The sequence below is a fragment of the Sebastes umbrosus genome, chromosome 11 (genome assembly GCF_015220745.1).
Source record: "Sebastes umbrosus isolate fSebUmb1 chromosome 11, fSebUmb1.pri, whole genome shotgun sequence".
NCBI lineage: Eukaryota > Metazoa > Chordata > Actinopteri > Perciformes > Sebastidae > Sebastes > Sebastes umbrosus.
The window spans coordinates 17,037,869-17,054,184 of record NC_051279.1 but is presented as its reverse complement, the minus strand read 5'-3'; the positions used below and the strand labels follow the sequence as shown (position 1 = coordinate 17,054,184).

The window sequence follows — 16,316 nt, the reverse complement described above, 5'->3', positions numbered from 1 at the left end:
ATTTATTAATTAATTAATTGAAATTAAACATCGTAAAAGTAGATTAGGAACACACAGGCTCCATACAGGTTCAGGCCTTTATGTATGTTTTTATTTTAGCCAATAACCATTTTCCACGTAAATTGTTGTTGTACAATGAAATACTTGTTTATTTATTTTTGCACAATTTAAGACTATACAACATAACAAAAAAATAAATGAATAATATACAGTGCAGGAAGAGGCAAAAAAAAAACTGGGCTTATCTGAAGCTTCCACCTAGAGACAAGATTAATACAAATAAATAATATGACTACACTGTAAACAATTGCTGTTAATTTACAGCAGGATTTCAACAGTATTAACCTGTTATTGAAAAATTATGTTTATTAAAATGTATGTAAAAAAATACAACCTAAATAGTGCATTAAAACAAATCAGTAAGATAATGTAAAAGAAAGGTGAAAAACAGCTATATAATGTATCTTTAAACAGTAAATTAACTGTAAAATACTGTGAAATTAATTAAAAAAAACAAAAAACAGTTCAAACTGTATTTTTCATTAACAGTACAAAGCTGTAAATTTCAGTGACAGTATAATAATGTTAATTTTACAGTAACATAAAGGCAACCCTGCTGCCAGTTCTTTACTGTTATTTTTCTGGGAAATACTTAACAGTGTACATAATAGTGATAACAAACTTAAATTACTTAAATACTGAACAGTATTATGCATAGACATGTACAATCCTCCGCAGTCTGCCACGTCCTATAATCTATGAAGCACCTGAAGGAGGGAGGGGCCAGGTAGAGAGAGTCACGTGGTCACACAGGTAGATGCACTACATAAATCGAGGAGCGTGCAGCCATTACTCCGCGATGGTGACTGCGGGAGGCTTCACTAACATTTAACACGCGACCAAACTTGGATTTACAAACCTCACCTTTACGCTCAGGTGATCAAAGTAAAGGTGTTTATACCTCTCGGCTCACCGCGTGTCTCCTCAGTTACTGTCCTTTATAGCCTACTTTTTGTGCAGCATTAGATTAGTTGTGTGTGTTTTTTTGGGCTGTGTTTGTGTTCAGATGACGGCGCAGGTAGATTACCTGGTGGTGGTTTTCACCGCCACATCTGGCGCGAGCGGAGAGCTGCTGGGATCTGACGAGAAGGAGCTCGTGCAGTTGGTTTGGCAGCTCGTGGATGTAAAGAACAAAAAGGTAAAACAAAGTTATTACTAAACAATACTTATTAAAGCTAGTTATTGTTATTGAAAAGCAGGAAATGTATAGTGGTAAGTAAAGGAGTGGGCGGGTAAACAACTCTAGTCTGAAATAGACTTAAATACAAATGATTTATCTATATATTCATTTATAATAATGTTGTGACTCAGGTGAGTAAACATATATGAGCTGGAAATAGGCACTGAAGTTATTCAGTAGAACGAGATTACAAATAGATTCTCCTAATGATGTCTACATTGTAAGATGTTTAAACTTGCCTTCTTCTATGTGATAATATAAATGTAATACATGTCTATGTTACAGCCATGTGAGGCTATTATGTCAGCCTACAGCATGTGAGTTTCTATGTAGTCTTCTGTTTCAAGACTGACCAGTTTTTTTTCTTCTCTGAACCAGTTGGGCAAGGTGAATGAGCTCCTCATTAAGCCTGACCTCTCAGACCTGACAGAAGAAAAAGAGGAGGAGGAAGATGTGGTGGAGGAGAGCGTAGAAGAGGAGAATAGCTCCAGAGCAGATAATGTCTCCACAGCCACAAGTCTGGAGACGGCATTAAACCTGGTAACAACCTCACTGAAGTCACTAAAAAATACACATTTTATTACATAGTAATTACTACTTCTGCCCTGATAGAATTTCTTTCCTAAATGTCTGACGCCTGTGTTTTTACAGTTTCATCTACAACTGACAAACGAGGTGAACAGCGCGGGCGCAGGCACGTCGGTGTGTTTGTGTACAGACGGGCAGCTCCACATCCGTCAAGTGATACACCCCGAGGCCGCAAGCAAGGTGAGCGAGCTGGGTGGGTGAACGCCTTGCAGCGTGGGCGGATGTTTACTCACAGAGCTGCAAGGAACCTTCAGCGCTCACACACACACACAGACACAAAGGGATGTGCTGTGTCAGCACCGGTTGAATTTAATGTTACGGCCAAAGAAACCTGTCTAATGACACACGCCCATGGACATACTGTACCCGTGCATATGGAACAACCCCTAGGCTACACAATGAAGCTAGTGACATTCTCCCACACGTCTTAAAACCTGTGTCACACAGACATTATTCTACTGGCTTTGAGCAAACAGCAAATATGACGGCAATAAAAATGGCAGCTGTTGACGGGCCTCATGTTCACATCCGTTCTTTTCATTTCTTCCCTTCTCCAGAACATCCTGGTCCCAGACTGTTTCTACTCCTTCTTTGACCTTCGGAAAGAGTTCAAGAACCACTTCCCCTCACCTGACCCCAAGACTTTGAATGTGCACATCATGGCAGAGTGTATCCTTTCCAAGTGTCACCTGTTTACATTGGTGGTGCGCCAGCGAATGTCTGAACACTGTTATATGCATTTATTGTTATTTATGGTTATTTATCCGCACGTTCAGCTCGGTCTCTTGAGCACATGTATCGCTCAGAAACACACCACACACATATTAGAAGTTTATGAGCCACGGGGTGTTGGCTGCAAGACTAGAGGTTTTGAAATGCAAATAGGGAAACAATGGCAGCACCTTACTAAGCGCTCAGTGGACGAGTGTGTGTTTAGCCAACAGGGCAAACCCCACACACCCACTGGAACAGGATAACTAACATCTCTGAGAGTGTGTGTGTGTGTGCTTCTTTTTTGTGCCTTTTTTTCTATTGTCACATACCCATACCTACAAAAACTTTTCTGCTGTCTCTGAACTGTTAGACTTTTTTTTTCGCTGTTCCTTTTTTGCTTTCCTTGACTGCCTCCTCCTCAGCTCTCAGTATACCTGTTGACGTGCCCGCCATGTGGGACCCGTCATCCACGCTGGATCCGTCAGCCATAATGCCTGCAGAAGTAGCAGTTCAGCAGGTCCAGATCATGGGCAGCATCGTCCTTGCCCTGCTTTCTGAGCCATTTAGTGAGTACTATACATGATTTGACACAAAAGTGAACCATTAGGGATTTGTCAGTTAGTTTGACATAGATGTGGGTTTACGGGAAAGATCGGAAAAGTGTGCAACTTCAAGAGCACTGCGAGGATGATAATTAGAGCTGTAACAGGAAACGAATCAGCAACTGTTTTGATAATCGATTCATCGTTTTTAGTAATTTATCAAAGCCAATTATTTGATGGTCTCATCTTCTCCAATGTTAGCATTTGTTGCTTTTTTTTATCCTATATGATAGTAAACTGAATATCTTTGGATTATGATCTATTGGTTCGACAAAACAAGACATTTAATTTCTGGCATTTTCCCCAGTTTACTGACATGTTCTATGCCAAACAATTAACCCATTTGTGCCTAAAGACTGTAGTATGATGAGGAAAAATACCACAACATTTGTTCTGATTGCTCAAAAGTCTTACAAATGTGGTACTATTTGGTAATTTGGTCATACTTTGGCCATCTAACAGAACAACATTTGAAATTTTTAGATCACATAAAAAATATCACACTTTTATTAAGTCAGGATTTTTGAAAAATTAGGAAAATGCTAATATTGGGTTTATTAAATGTTTTCCATATGACGTATATTATATATTTTTTACACTACACATGTGTGCATATCTTTGTTATTCAATTTGTTATGAGTTTATAGATACCAAATACTTGATTGTGCTCCTTGTAGTTTCTGAGACAGCCATTTTCTCATACTATATCTAGTAATACAGACATTTTCTTATACTATACAGTATCTAGTGTTTGGGCACATCGGACTAATATTTTTTCCTAAAATATAATGGAGTCTATTTGAAAAAACAGTAGTCCCATGTGCCCAAAGATATTACACATTTCAAGCACAAATGGGTAAATCAATAAATAGAGATAATTATTTGCAGATTTATCTACAATGAAAATAATTGTGAGTTGCCTTTAAGTAATTTGCTCTCTATGTTGATTTCTGTAAAAGGAAACTCTCAGTTCAGAAATCCAAAATATAGTCTGCATTTTACCCCCAAGGCCTTAGACCATTATCATGTTTATTACAAATGACTATAATTAGTTTCAGTTATGTGGTCTAATTAGTGATCTGATTATGGAAACCAAACTCTGTTGCTTTCCCATTACAGGCCACACGTTTCCTACCCAGGAGAGAGTCAGTGAGAAGTTTGAGACCGGCACTTGGTGAGTAAAGTTTGCTCAAGACAAATATTCTTTTTGTTCTCTCCCTCTGAAATCAACTCCATGTCCACTCCTGCTCTGCTAATATCTGTGTGTGTGTGTGTGTATGTGTGTGTTTGTTTGCAGCAGTAAGATGGAGAAAGTGTGTGACAACACGGTGATCAGAGCCAGAGGGTTGCCATGGCAGTCTTCTGACCAGGACATCGCTCGATTCTTCAGAGGACTCAACATTGCCAAGTATGTCAGCAGCTATATTAACAGTCATCTATGGAGGATTTTGTGTCGATCAGTCAACATGATGTATACTGAAACCTGCTGTTGACACAAGGTTTAACATCCTGTATAACGCTCTGTGTGTTGTGTTGTGTAGAGGAGGGGCTGCGTTGTGTCTTAACGCTCAGGGGAGGAGGAACGGAGAAGCTCTAGTTCGTTTTGTCAGTGATGAACACCGAGACCTGGCACTGCAGAGACACAAACACCACATGGGCAACAGATACATAGAGGTAACCTGTCTGAACCCCACTCGTTAGTCAATCAGCCACACTACCTAGACCTAATCTAATCACCTACGTCTTTTCCCTAGCTACACACCTATAGTGATAATAATTCCTCATTTCTATCTTTTTCCTTTCTAATGGCAGGTTTACAAAGCAACAGGAGAGGACTTCCTGAAGATAGCAGGAGGTGAGAAGATATAACCATGTGTACTGTACAGTATTTTACCCTAACAACAGCAAACCTAGGCGTTTAGTATAATTACGTTGGTATTTTGTAGACAATATTGTTTGACCAAATTAAGTCCTGAAGCTCTTTGGTGCTGCTGCTCTGGTTTGAGGGAAAATCCACCCACAATTAATTATTTAATAACCAAAATACCCTGCTGTTTGGTTTTGTGCATGTGTTTGTTTGTTTTTTCAATTATGATTTCAATAAATAAATAAATTTAATCTAATCTAATCTAATTTAATTTAATTTAATTTGTAAGTAATTAAAGATTCAACAAACAAAAACACCAGGGACAAATTAAATAACAATTGTTAAAGATACATTAACGTTAAAAATACACTAAAAGAAACAACAATGGTATACTGTATATACTGTACATATACACATACCCTATAAACATACATACATACTGTATATACGCACATGGACATATAGACGTAGCTAAGTGAATGCTTGAACTAAAAGGAAACTATTTTCTCCCACGCTTATGTATTTTGATTTTGGGGATCTGAACATGTCCCAGCACCCTAACTACACTTTTTGAAGTGGACTTTTTATGCCCGTTAGAGGTTTTTCAGCCCAGTCGTCTTCTCTAAGGGAAAATATTAACTTGTAGAAAAAGTTAGCAGTTATGACCAAACCGTGATTTGTTTATTAATAGTTACACAGCTTTTTAGGATGGCAACAAGTTTGTCAACTCGGCATAGTTAAGATGTTACTCATATGTAGAAACACTCCCAGAAGACAGAGATTACCTGTTGAGTTCATGGTGGTGATGTTTATCATCATAAAAATGGAGGGCTGGACCATTACTCAAAATCATGAAGGGATATGAGTCATGTTTATTGGTTCAGTTGTAGAATAAGAGAGGCAAAAAGGCCATAGTGTTGAAATCTACAGTGCGATCCTTTCTATTTATATACTTGTGGTTAAATAGGTGTGTCTGTGACCTTGTGTGTGTGCCAGGTACCTCCAATGAGGTAGCAATATTCCTGTCCCGCGAGGACCAGATCATAGTGAGGATGCGAGGTCTCCCTTTCACCGCCACACACGAGCAGGTGCTCACCTTCTTCTCCCCGGGGGAGGGCCTCAAAGAGACGTGTCCGGTCAGCGGAGGGAAGGACGGCATCCTATTTGTTCGCTATCCAGACGGGCGTCCCACTGGCGACGCCTTCGTGTTATTTGCCTGCGAGGAACACGCCCAGTGTGCTCTGAGGAAACACAAGGAAATCCTGGGGAGAAGATATATTGAGCTGTTCAAGAGTACAGCAGCAGAGGTCCAACAGGTACGTCAGAGTGACGCCTCGAAAAAAATGTTTGTGGGTGTGTTTCTTTTCTCCTTAGTTGTAGGACTTATTGGAGTAGGGCTCATGGGTGGGACCTGCATAGCAAGGTGGTGTGTGTTTGTGTGTGTGTGTTTCCCTACACACAAATGCTCTGTGAAAGATTACTAGTCCCTCTTTCTCTTCTGTTGTTGGTCTTCCTCAGTCCTTCTCCCTCTCTTGTGTGATGAACACATGTGGACTCATTTTCTTATCTACGCGGACTGATAAGCTCACGGCCCACAACCATATCTATGCAGAGGTTCAAGCTTTTATGTATGACAGACGGAGGAGTTTTATTGGTTCTCTCCAGAAATGCAAACAAGCCAGCGTCTGACTGACATTTCAACACACATTTAAACACAGTGTAGTCTTTGTTGTGCACAAGATGTAATAGCGAGTATGTACTATGGTGTTTGAGTGTTTTTTTTTTTATTTTTACAAATTATCTGGGAAAGGGGAGAAATGCTTCCCTAAACTAGACTCAGTTTAAAGGAACAGTATGTAATATTTCGGGGGATCTATTGGCAGAAATGGAATATAATATTAATAAGTATGTTTTCATTAGTGCATAATCACCTGAAACTAAGAATTGTTGTGTTTTCATTAGCTCAGAATGAGTCTTTCATATCTATATAGGGAGCGAGTCCGCCATGTTGCGCCACCATGTTTCTACAGTAGCCCCGAACGGACAAACACTGTTAACTTTTCCTGCTTGGACCGGAGTCGATAACGTTACTTGCTCCCTTTACTCGCTCCCGTTGCCACTGCTCTCTCTCTCTCTCTCTTGCTTCACCACTCACGTCCCACAAACATACTTTTTTTTTGTAGGCCACTGTGGCACAGGGGAGAAGTTGTAATCTGCAACCTCACCGCTACATACCACCAGATCCTACACACTGTTCCTTTAAAGGTACAGTGTGTAGGATTTGGCGGCATCTAGTGGTCTGGTTGCAGATTGCAACCAACTGAGTACCCCTCCGCTCACTCCTCCCTTTCCAAGACTTCGGTAACGTGAGCCGCAGAGAGCTAAACCGAGGTAACGCTGTTCGCCTAGCTCAGAGGCCATCCTTACCATAATAACATTACTTTAGGAGCAATGGCACTCAGATGGCGGCTGGCGGTACCACGGTTTTACACTCCGCTCACGTTACTGCATTTTTACAAGCAGAAAACTATGGTAACCTTTAGATAATGTAATAACGTGAAAGGCTTTCTAGAGCCAGTGTTTGGTTTGTCCGTTCTGGGCTACTGTAGAAACATGGCAGAGCAACATGGTGGACTCTGTGAAGAGGACCCGCTCCCTATGCAGATATGAAGGACTCATTCTAAGCTAACGAAAACATGATTCCAAGTTTCAGGTGATTATACACTAATGAAAACATAGTTATGGATATTATATTCCATTTCTGTTAATAGATCCCCCGAAATGTTGCACACTGCTCCTTTAAGTCAGTTCTTCCTCCTCGACTGTCTTTGCCGCAGGCAGAGTGTGTAATTTGTAACTGTGTGTTTTAGGTGTTGAACCGGTACTCGTCGGCCCCTCTGATCTCTGTGGCCCCTGCCCCCTTGGTGTCAATGTTGCCCCCAGTCTCTCTCCTGCCCCCTCCCTGTAGTGTGAGGGACTGCCTGAGGCTGCGGGGGCTGCCGTACACGGCGAGCATAGAGGACATCCTCACCTTCCTGGGCGAGTTTACACACGATATCAGACCACATGGCGTGCACATGGTCCTCAACCAGCAGGTACATGCAATAACCGCACCGACACACCCATGGACTCACATGCTCTCAGCTGCAGAGTTAACTTCTCACTGTTTCTTGTTTCAAGGCTCGTCCATCAGGCGACTGCTTCATCCAGATGACCTCACCAGAGCGGGCGATTCAGGCCTCGCAGCGTCTCCACAAGCACGTCATGTCCAGCCAGCGTGGGGCAAACAGCCGCTACGTGGAGGTGTTCCCCTGCAACACAGAGGAGATGGGCCTGGTGCTGATGGGAGGCTCGCTCTCACACGCACATACACTTGCACACACCCGGAACAGGAGTGGGACAGGGCTAAGCCCGCCGCCATGTAAGTCCAGACGTAAGTGCTGCTGGGAGCTGGGGGTGCTTCGGGACTGCAGGGTAGGTGGGCTCCTGCCGTTGGGGGCAGGGTTTCTGGGTTTTCTCCAATCTAGTACTGTGGGAGGTAGGGGACATCTGGTCTGACCAGGAGGACTCAAAAATGTGTGTGCGTGTGTGTGTTGGTTTGTGTGTGTGGTACCTCTTTGTAATTTAGTGTGATTAAATTACCCATCTGCATGCACTGAGAAACCTCACGTTAACTGTTTATTCTGCCTTTTCACCTGTTGTTCACACATTCTGATTGTAGCAGCATGTTTGTTACTCATTCTTAATTTTATCACCTTACCACTGCTTGATCATCAAAATCTGACAGGGTTGGAATAGTGTAATCAACAACAGCTAGTCTATAACAAGTCAAAATGGCTTACAACTCTCCAGCCTTATCAGATTGGTAGTGGTGGTTGTGGGATTCAAGCCTCAGTAGACCGGCCCACCACAGGTGTGTGTGTGCGTCTCCTGTGCTTGTCCAATCAGTGGAGCTGTGGGAAAGGTGGGAAGAGCTGAATGCTGGTGCGTAGAAATGTGCCTTGTTCTCCGTGTCTGTAGTCCTTCACCATAAATGTGCACTAGTGCACTCCTAGTTTTCAAAAAGACGTCTACTGTTTGTGAATTGTTTGACATGAAGTGCAGATGTTCACTAGAGTGAAAAGTACACAGCACAGGGATTCCAGCTAGATGCGTGTAGATAGTAGTGAGGTCATGATGAGACAAAATGGCAATTTCATGATTCTTGAGCAAAACATGTTAGACAGGTAGACAGCAACTTGGAACCTATCGGGTATCGGTCTGACGACGGATAAGCCTCTGGGGGCAAGGAGCTATATTTCTGTAGTTCCGATTAGCAACTCGAGACTGGAGTTGGAGTTGAGAGACAACGTGTATGACCGGATTGTTTCACAAGTAGCCAGTTTATAAGCTAATTTCAAACCAATAAAAAGCTAAATCATCGTCAGACAATAGCTGGTGGGTTCCCAGACTGCATTTCAGTCAAAGCGTTCTGCCTCTTTTGCTCACCACGCGGACTGTTTACCAACCAAAGTCTGCTCCAACGTGATTGGCCAATACTACTCGGACTACAAATGGAAAACCAGAACGCTTCCGATACCAAAATCGTGTCCCGCTGCCTACGGATTCAACATGCAAATGCAGAATCTGTTTATAGAGATTAGGTAGACAGCAAGTCCCTGTTCCAGGTAAAAACATACCGCGCCTGTAGCCACAACATATTTTGGGGAGGAGGGAAGTGTTCAGACGGCACTGATAGGCCTAAAATGGTACGGACCATATAAATAAATTGGGTCTTACTTGTTTTTCTGCAGAATATATCCTGACAAAATCTCTGTGCTCTGAGGGCATTGTTGCTCTCATTTTGCAAATAATGGATATATATATAAGGGCTCCATGCATTCATCAATTAGACATGTGTCAGGTGCTGAGTAATGGTGGTCATTGTTTGCACGTTTGCATGAGCGCCTCTCTCAGAAACAAACAATGACCAGACTTTACCATCACGACTCTCTATTTCTGTTAGTCTGTATTGAAGTGTTTTGTCTATTCCTCTGTTCTCTCTCCTCCAGGTCTATCTCCACCATCCTACTCCTTCGCCCCCATTCCATCTGTCATGTCTACAGAGGCCGCTGCCGCCCTCTACCCTCCCATGGGTCAGGTGATGCTGGCCCCACGCCCCATGCCACCTGGACATGCCTACTACCCGGCCTCAGCGCAGCTATACATGAACTACGCAGCCTACTACCCAAGGTAAACAGAGATGTTACAAATGAACAGAGTGGCTTTCAAATACAGCCCTTCATGTTTAATATCTGATAGGATTTATAATTCCAGTTTTCTCAGTAATCTTCCACAAATCCTCAGATTATTCGTGATAGGATTCATCAATAACTCAATATTATTGTTTCAGAATAGGGCTGTCACGATATCTGATTTTCATTACACGATTATTGTGGCCAAAACAATATTATCGAACTAAACTTTTGTTTATTATAAATGAATGACACTCAAAATATGGGTGTCTGAGAGATAATCTGGAACCATTACGAGACACTGGATTATTTACACAATATTATCACGTGTATTATTAACATGATATCAATATTTAATTCTTTTTAAATATCACAGTTATCCTCAACGCCGGTATCCCGACACCCCTACTTCTGAATGTAGTTTATTTTGGGGAAATTACAGGTTTCGGTTCACACCCCAAAACCACATTTAAACCATATTGATGCTGAAATAATGCTGTAATATATCATGATAATAATTTGAATCTCTTTGTGAGAGCTTGCCTGTGTCCAGCCGCCACAATAATGTCAAATGAAATTTTCAATTCAGACGTGCTTGCAAATTCACTGTATGTGATAATCACACATAAAGTGAACCACTTCAGGACTATAATAGAAAGATTTAAGAGCTTCCTTGTCCTAAACCCGGCCTGTCAGACTGTGTACTTGCTGCTGAGTAAGCGAATAATAAGAATCTAAACTGGTATTGTTTATATGTTTGATTTACTGAACGTTCTGTTTGCAGAGGTATTATTATGGTAACTTGAAGAACACGAGCGCACTAAAACATTTCAAGATACTGTATCTAATTACATGTTGCGCATTGGTGAGCCTTTTAAAAGCGCCTTGTTTGTCGCTGACTTGCCAGATTTTTACAGTGAAATAACACAAAGTCTAATGCTGCTCAGCTACTTATTTGGACTGCAATAATTACAAAATTACTCTAGTTTATTATAATTTGTGTGCATATACAGCAAAAATAGTCTCTTGCTCAAAGTGGAAAAAGAGGAGCAGCTTTGGTAAAATGCGCCTCGGCAAGGAGAAAGGCCGGGACACAAGGGTAGTTAATAACTGAACACTGTTATCAGAGGACTTGGTAAACTTCAGTGACCTCTGTTTTCTCCCTGGTCATTGAGAAAACATTTATAGACGACGCCCAAAGTTATTCCCAGTCATGTGTTACGTATTTGCTTTGTTTGCTGAGAAACATGCAGCTTTCAAGTCATAATTTGTTTGTTTTTATTAGATATGTTCATGATAGTCTGTCTGTGCCTTCTCTCTCGTCTTTCTCCAGTCCACCTGGCTCACCTACCACCGTAGGTTTCTTCCCCTCCCCCTCCTCCCTCTCCTCCCAGGGGGGGTTGATGCGCATGCCAGGTCTGACATACAACAGCAACGGAGTCAAAGACCTCATTAACGCCATGCAGGCATACCAGGTAAGAGACAAATCTATGCTTAATAACTCTTTATTAATACAGTTTATCCTCCGAGTTCACATACCTCTCTGTAGGATCCAAGTGTTATATTCAAATCTCCTTCTGTTGTGGGTGTGTATCGTCAGGCATCCACTGTGTTTGCCCAGAGGCTATCAAACTAGTTTATCCTGTCTACTCTCCCTGTTCTGTCACACATGCACTGCTGCTTGCTTAGACTTGAATTGTAGGAACTCAAGTCTTATTTTAACTTGGAAGAGAGTGAAGAATCCCGGGGGTTTGATCAATGAGAGTTTATACAAAATGAAGAGACAAACTGCAGTATTTTTCTCCCATTAACAAATTTTCACCCCCCCCCCCTCCCCCCCCATTCATCCAGTCTAAGGGTCCATTTGGCCTTTAGGTTAGTGTCTATGGTTGCTTGTCACTCAGCCCCCTGTTTCTGTCATTCCTCCCCCTTCATCACAACACAGTATGCCCCCGAGGATGCTCTCATGCACGCCCATGGGCCTGTGCACGCTCACGACCCGACCGGGACATTGCTTACGCAGCCCAAAGAATGGGTGTGTATTTAAGGTGTCTGAGGCAGGTGGCAGGTAAGGATTCGCTGAGGGCTCAGCGAGGGGGCTTTAGTTTAGACGGGGGTTTGTAGCTGTGGCTTGGTCTCATCAGGGGTTACAGGGCTCAACACGGCCGCGACATTTCCACTAACCACACGCAGCAGTAACAATGGACACTTTTTTGATTGGTTTTAGTGGTTAGAGGAAATTTCTTGGATTTCAATCAATCCTTTTGTCTGTAATTGTTTTGCCTTTTATGGCAGTGTGCTTCATGTAATGCTGGGTACTACATTTCTGTCTTCTTAAGAAGTTATTTATGGGCTACAGGAATAGCCAAGAGGGCTAATTGACCGTTTGCTAAACCCCACCTCTGAATGGTGATTGTCCAATCATAGCTTAGCAACCGTAACTAGGCACAGTAAACATGTCAAGCTTTGGGATTTCTCCAGATGCTAAAACGGTGTGAATGGGTCTCTAATAAAAGCTGTATGCTGTATCTCACAAGTTTGGACGGTTTTAAAACAACACCTTTCTAAAACCAAAAACACAACCGTTAAGTGTGTGTTCATCTGCTCCAATGAGAGATGGAATCATTAGCATGTCCGGCTAACTAGCTTCTATGATAAAAATACAAGCTTGCATAGACATATATACATGCCGATAATAATGACTCATTGAAATCGGTTGAGAAATGTAGAAGTTATAGTGCTTTTTATCCAGAAGAAGCTTCCCCTTTCACTTGTATAGGGTTACAAGCCAGTCTTGCCTGGTCCAATATGGCGCCCATGTTGACGTATGATCCAGGAGTCAATGTGGCGTTTATGTACATATGTCTAAACAAGCTTGTATACATAACAATTTCAGGGGAGAAGTTAACTACAACTCCCAAGGTGCATTTCGACAAGAAGCGTCACCAAGCTTAATATTCTGTCGTGTGTGCCGCTAACGGCGGCTGGAAGCGAGAGCTATAAACTATTTTATATACTGACGTTTAAATCAGTTAACTTTGGTTGAATTCAGCAACTATAGCGCGTTGTTATGTTAACAACTGTAACACGTGCGTTTTGAATTTGCTACCGCGCTGACTCGTGCCTCTAACTGGATTCTTCTCCATGGCAACGCAGGCTGAGGCTCATGGGTATTGTAGTATTTTAGTAGTCATGCCATAATTCCCAATAAAACATGATTTCTCAGAAACAAAGTTGAAATAATTGAAACTGGGGGTCCTCTTTCTCTGTTGAGCAACATTGAGGATAATGCTGAAAGAAAAATCAAATGGGAATACAGAATGGAGAAAAGCACTTTGGAGCTAGCGGTCCCTCTCAGTTCGCAGCTAAAAAGATTATTCACTAAATAATTATTAATAATTACTAAAGTAATAATCTCCAAGATTTAATGTAAATAAATGTCTGTTAAGTCTATCGTTGAGGTAACACAATGGTGATGGGGCCTATGGCGCACTGGTGAAAACCCTTGCATTTGCAGTATTACGAACTGGGTGTCACATTCCCAGGAAAAATGGCTACAGACGATGAAACTTTAACTGCCAACTGACCGACGTCCCACAGGCAACACTGTTCTCTGGGAAGTTAGATCCAAAAAAACACCCACAATTACAGCTTATCGTCATAGGTTGCCGCCAAAACGAATCTTTGAGTTTGTAACTTTAAAGAGTAACTGCACACTTGAACGTGTTTTTTAAGCTATAAAATAAATGATATGACTGTACTGTGGTGAAATGCATCAACGCTGGTGTTAATATTGACATTTCTAACCAAATTTATAAAAAAAATTGCATTTCATGGTTAAAAATGTCTCAATACGCCATCTACTGTTTTAAATCAACCTTAATCTTGTAAAGCCAATTCTGAGGTGGACTTAATCTACGTCATAAGATAAAAGTATGTTTATGCCCTCTAATCAAAAATAAATTAATTAATAAAAAGGAAATGGGGGGGCGGGACTTAGCGAACGGTCAATTGGTGGTGTTGTAGTGAAATAACAACAGGTGTAGCCTTCAGGTGGTTGAGAAGGTGATGGGTAATATCTGGTGCTGGTGTAAGGGCTCTGTGTTTGATGCTGTTACACTGGGATAATACTCTCTCCCCTCTCCCCCTCTTCCTTACCCCAAACGCTCCCTCCTCTCCCCCTCCAGAGTCCCGCGGAGTCCATGTCTCTCCTGAACAGCAGTCTGATTGGTCAGTCCAGCGGAGGCGATGCTCCTCTCATGTCCCTCCCCGCTCTCATGAACAAGCCGGCGGGACAGTACCTGGACCTGACCCTGCTGTAGGGTCACAAACATACAAAGGTCATGTGACAATTTGCTATATGTCAAAGATTTGTAATGTATTGTTAGGTTTTTAAAAATAGTCTTTTAGATGTGTTATTTATATCTTTAAGAACAGAAATTAATGTATTTTATACCAAAATCATTGTGGCCTTAGCCAAGAAATAGCAGTTGTTGTCTTATATTGCACAATGTGTATTTTAAAAGCTTTATAGAGATTTTTTTAACATATGTTATTATATTATAATCATTATTTTGCTAGCCAAACTAGAGAAGAATGACCTAGTAGCAACCGAGCTAAATCTTTTCCATGAGCTTCTCTGTGAAGAGTGAAAGTGTGTGTGAGTGTGTTTCAGTGTGAAAGAGATGAAAATGAGTATTATGCATGGCTGTGTTGATAACGTCTCAATACTCAATCTGTTTATGCAATACATTTTATGTGTTTATATACGTTTGATACAGTACACAGTGATTGTATTGGAAGCTTTAGTGCATGAAGAAGTTAGTAGTAAAACTTTATGATGTTTACATAATGCCAAATATCAATGCACTGCTAATCAACAAGACTACTAATGAATATAATAGCAGTTGAATGATAACATATATGTTACACTGTGAGTTTGTCAAATAGTCTGATCCTGGCATCAGGCTTCACTTACAAATATGTGACATCTCACAGTTATTAGCCCCCTCCTTTCCTTCTTATGTACCCTACATGGGTTTCTTTCCATGTTGTGTAATGCCAATGTTGTCTTGCCCTTTGTTTTGGACTCACGTTTGAACAGAGGACAGTTCTCTGTAACCTAACCACAGGGTCACAAGCTCTCATCTTACTGAGTGAATCTCAGGAGCCTGGGGTGGCTTTTATTACATGTTTTACTCAGATAAGACCGCAAAGATGCGTCAGTCCTTGTCTTCTTTCCACCATCTCAACGGACGCCATGGAGCGAACAGGTTTTCCCTGCAGAAATCCCTTCGCCATTTCTCTTTTTAATTAAATCATTTGGAGAGTAGATGGAAAGTTGAGAAGGATAGGAAATGAAGGACACCTCTGACATGTAACTTGTGAATTAAAATTGCCATTTTTGCCCCGTTTGGGCTCCATGTCGCTTTCTACAGTGGGACTTTAAACTCCTGCTCAGGACGTCCTGCTGTGGCAATGCTGAAACAACAATAAACATAACATGTGAAGTCTCTCAGGTGTTTGATTTCGCTATTCGCCTTCACGACACTTTGCTGTGTGCTTATTGTGCCGTCTGTACTTTGGGAGGGTTTGCAGGAACACAAAAACACAGGTGGAGTTGTCTAATGACAGAATGTGGCTGGAGGCAAAACTGTGGGAACTCCCTCACACTGTCCTCAGTGATTACATCTGCGTTTCACACATACACACACACACACACACACACACACACGCTATGGCAAAGAAGCTTTTGTCACTCAGACACACTAAATACATTATCTGAGAGGATGGCTCTTTTTTAACAGGGTGGAAAAGTGAAGAATAGAGAGTGCAGGAAGGGGGAAGAGAGAAGGAAGGCAGACAAAACCATGTCGGACCCCCTCAGGGCAGATTTGGCATTGTGTAATACAATCTTGTGCACCCCACCCTACTTGATCCCTTTTAAACACACTGACTCGTTCTTCCACTCACAGAAAAACACTGGCTAAACCAGCATAGCAACACCATTAGTATCTATGCAACACAGCTCCAAATACTCTTTTTTTCTCTTCAACTTGTATCACCTCACT

The 16,316-nt window shown here is 41.6% G+C and overlaps 1 protein-coding gene across 4 annotated transcripts; it reads left to right on the top strand.

Annotated features, from left to right (window-relative positions):
• Positions 1-800: 800 nt before the first annotated feature.
• esrp1 (epithelial splicing regulatory protein 1) lies at positions 801-15,763 on the top strand. 4 transcript variants are annotated; one of them, XM_037784245.1, is made up of 17 exons: positions 801-936; positions 1,067-1,198; positions 1,619-1,780; positions 1,892-2,008; positions 2,386-2,497; positions 2,965-3,108; positions 4,264-4,318; positions 4,442-4,552; positions 4,686-4,818; positions 4,957-4,999; positions 6,008-6,327; positions 7,882-8,106; positions 8,192-8,444; positions 10,063-10,243; positions 11,579-11,720; positions 12,191-12,280; positions 14,433-15,763. In XM_037784245.1, exons 2-17 carry the CDS (start codon positions 1,067-1,069, stop codon positions 14,565-14,567), a joined length of 2,355 nt encoding a protein of 784 aa, XP_037640173.1. In that variant the 5' UTR covers positions 801-936; the 3' UTR covers positions 14,568-15,763. The 4 variants fall into 4 exon arrangements, with proteins under 4 accessions (XP_037640173.1, XP_037640174.1, XP_037640177.1 ...); XM_037784246.1 differs by having other exon boundaries at positions 837-1,198; positions 8,192-8,432; XM_037784250.1 differs by having other exon boundaries at positions 839-1,198; positions 12,191-12,313; positions 14,433-14,568.
• Positions 15,764-16,316: the final 553 nt, after the last annotated feature.

Bases quoted from the DNA above. Each gene is read 5' to 3' on its own strand.
- esrp1 (XM_037784245.1), top strand. From the start codon at position 1,067: ATGACGGCGCAGGTAGATTACCTGGTGGTGGTTTTCACCGCCACATCT. The intron at 2,009-2,385 runs GTGAGCGAGCTG...TCCCTTCTCCAG, and splicing joins ACCCCGAGGCCGCAAGCAAG to AACATCCTGGTCCCAGACTG. The intron at 2,498-2,964 runs GTATCCTTTCCA...CCTCCTCCTCAG, and splicing joins TGTGCACATCATGGCAGAGT to CTCTCAGTATACCTGTTGAC.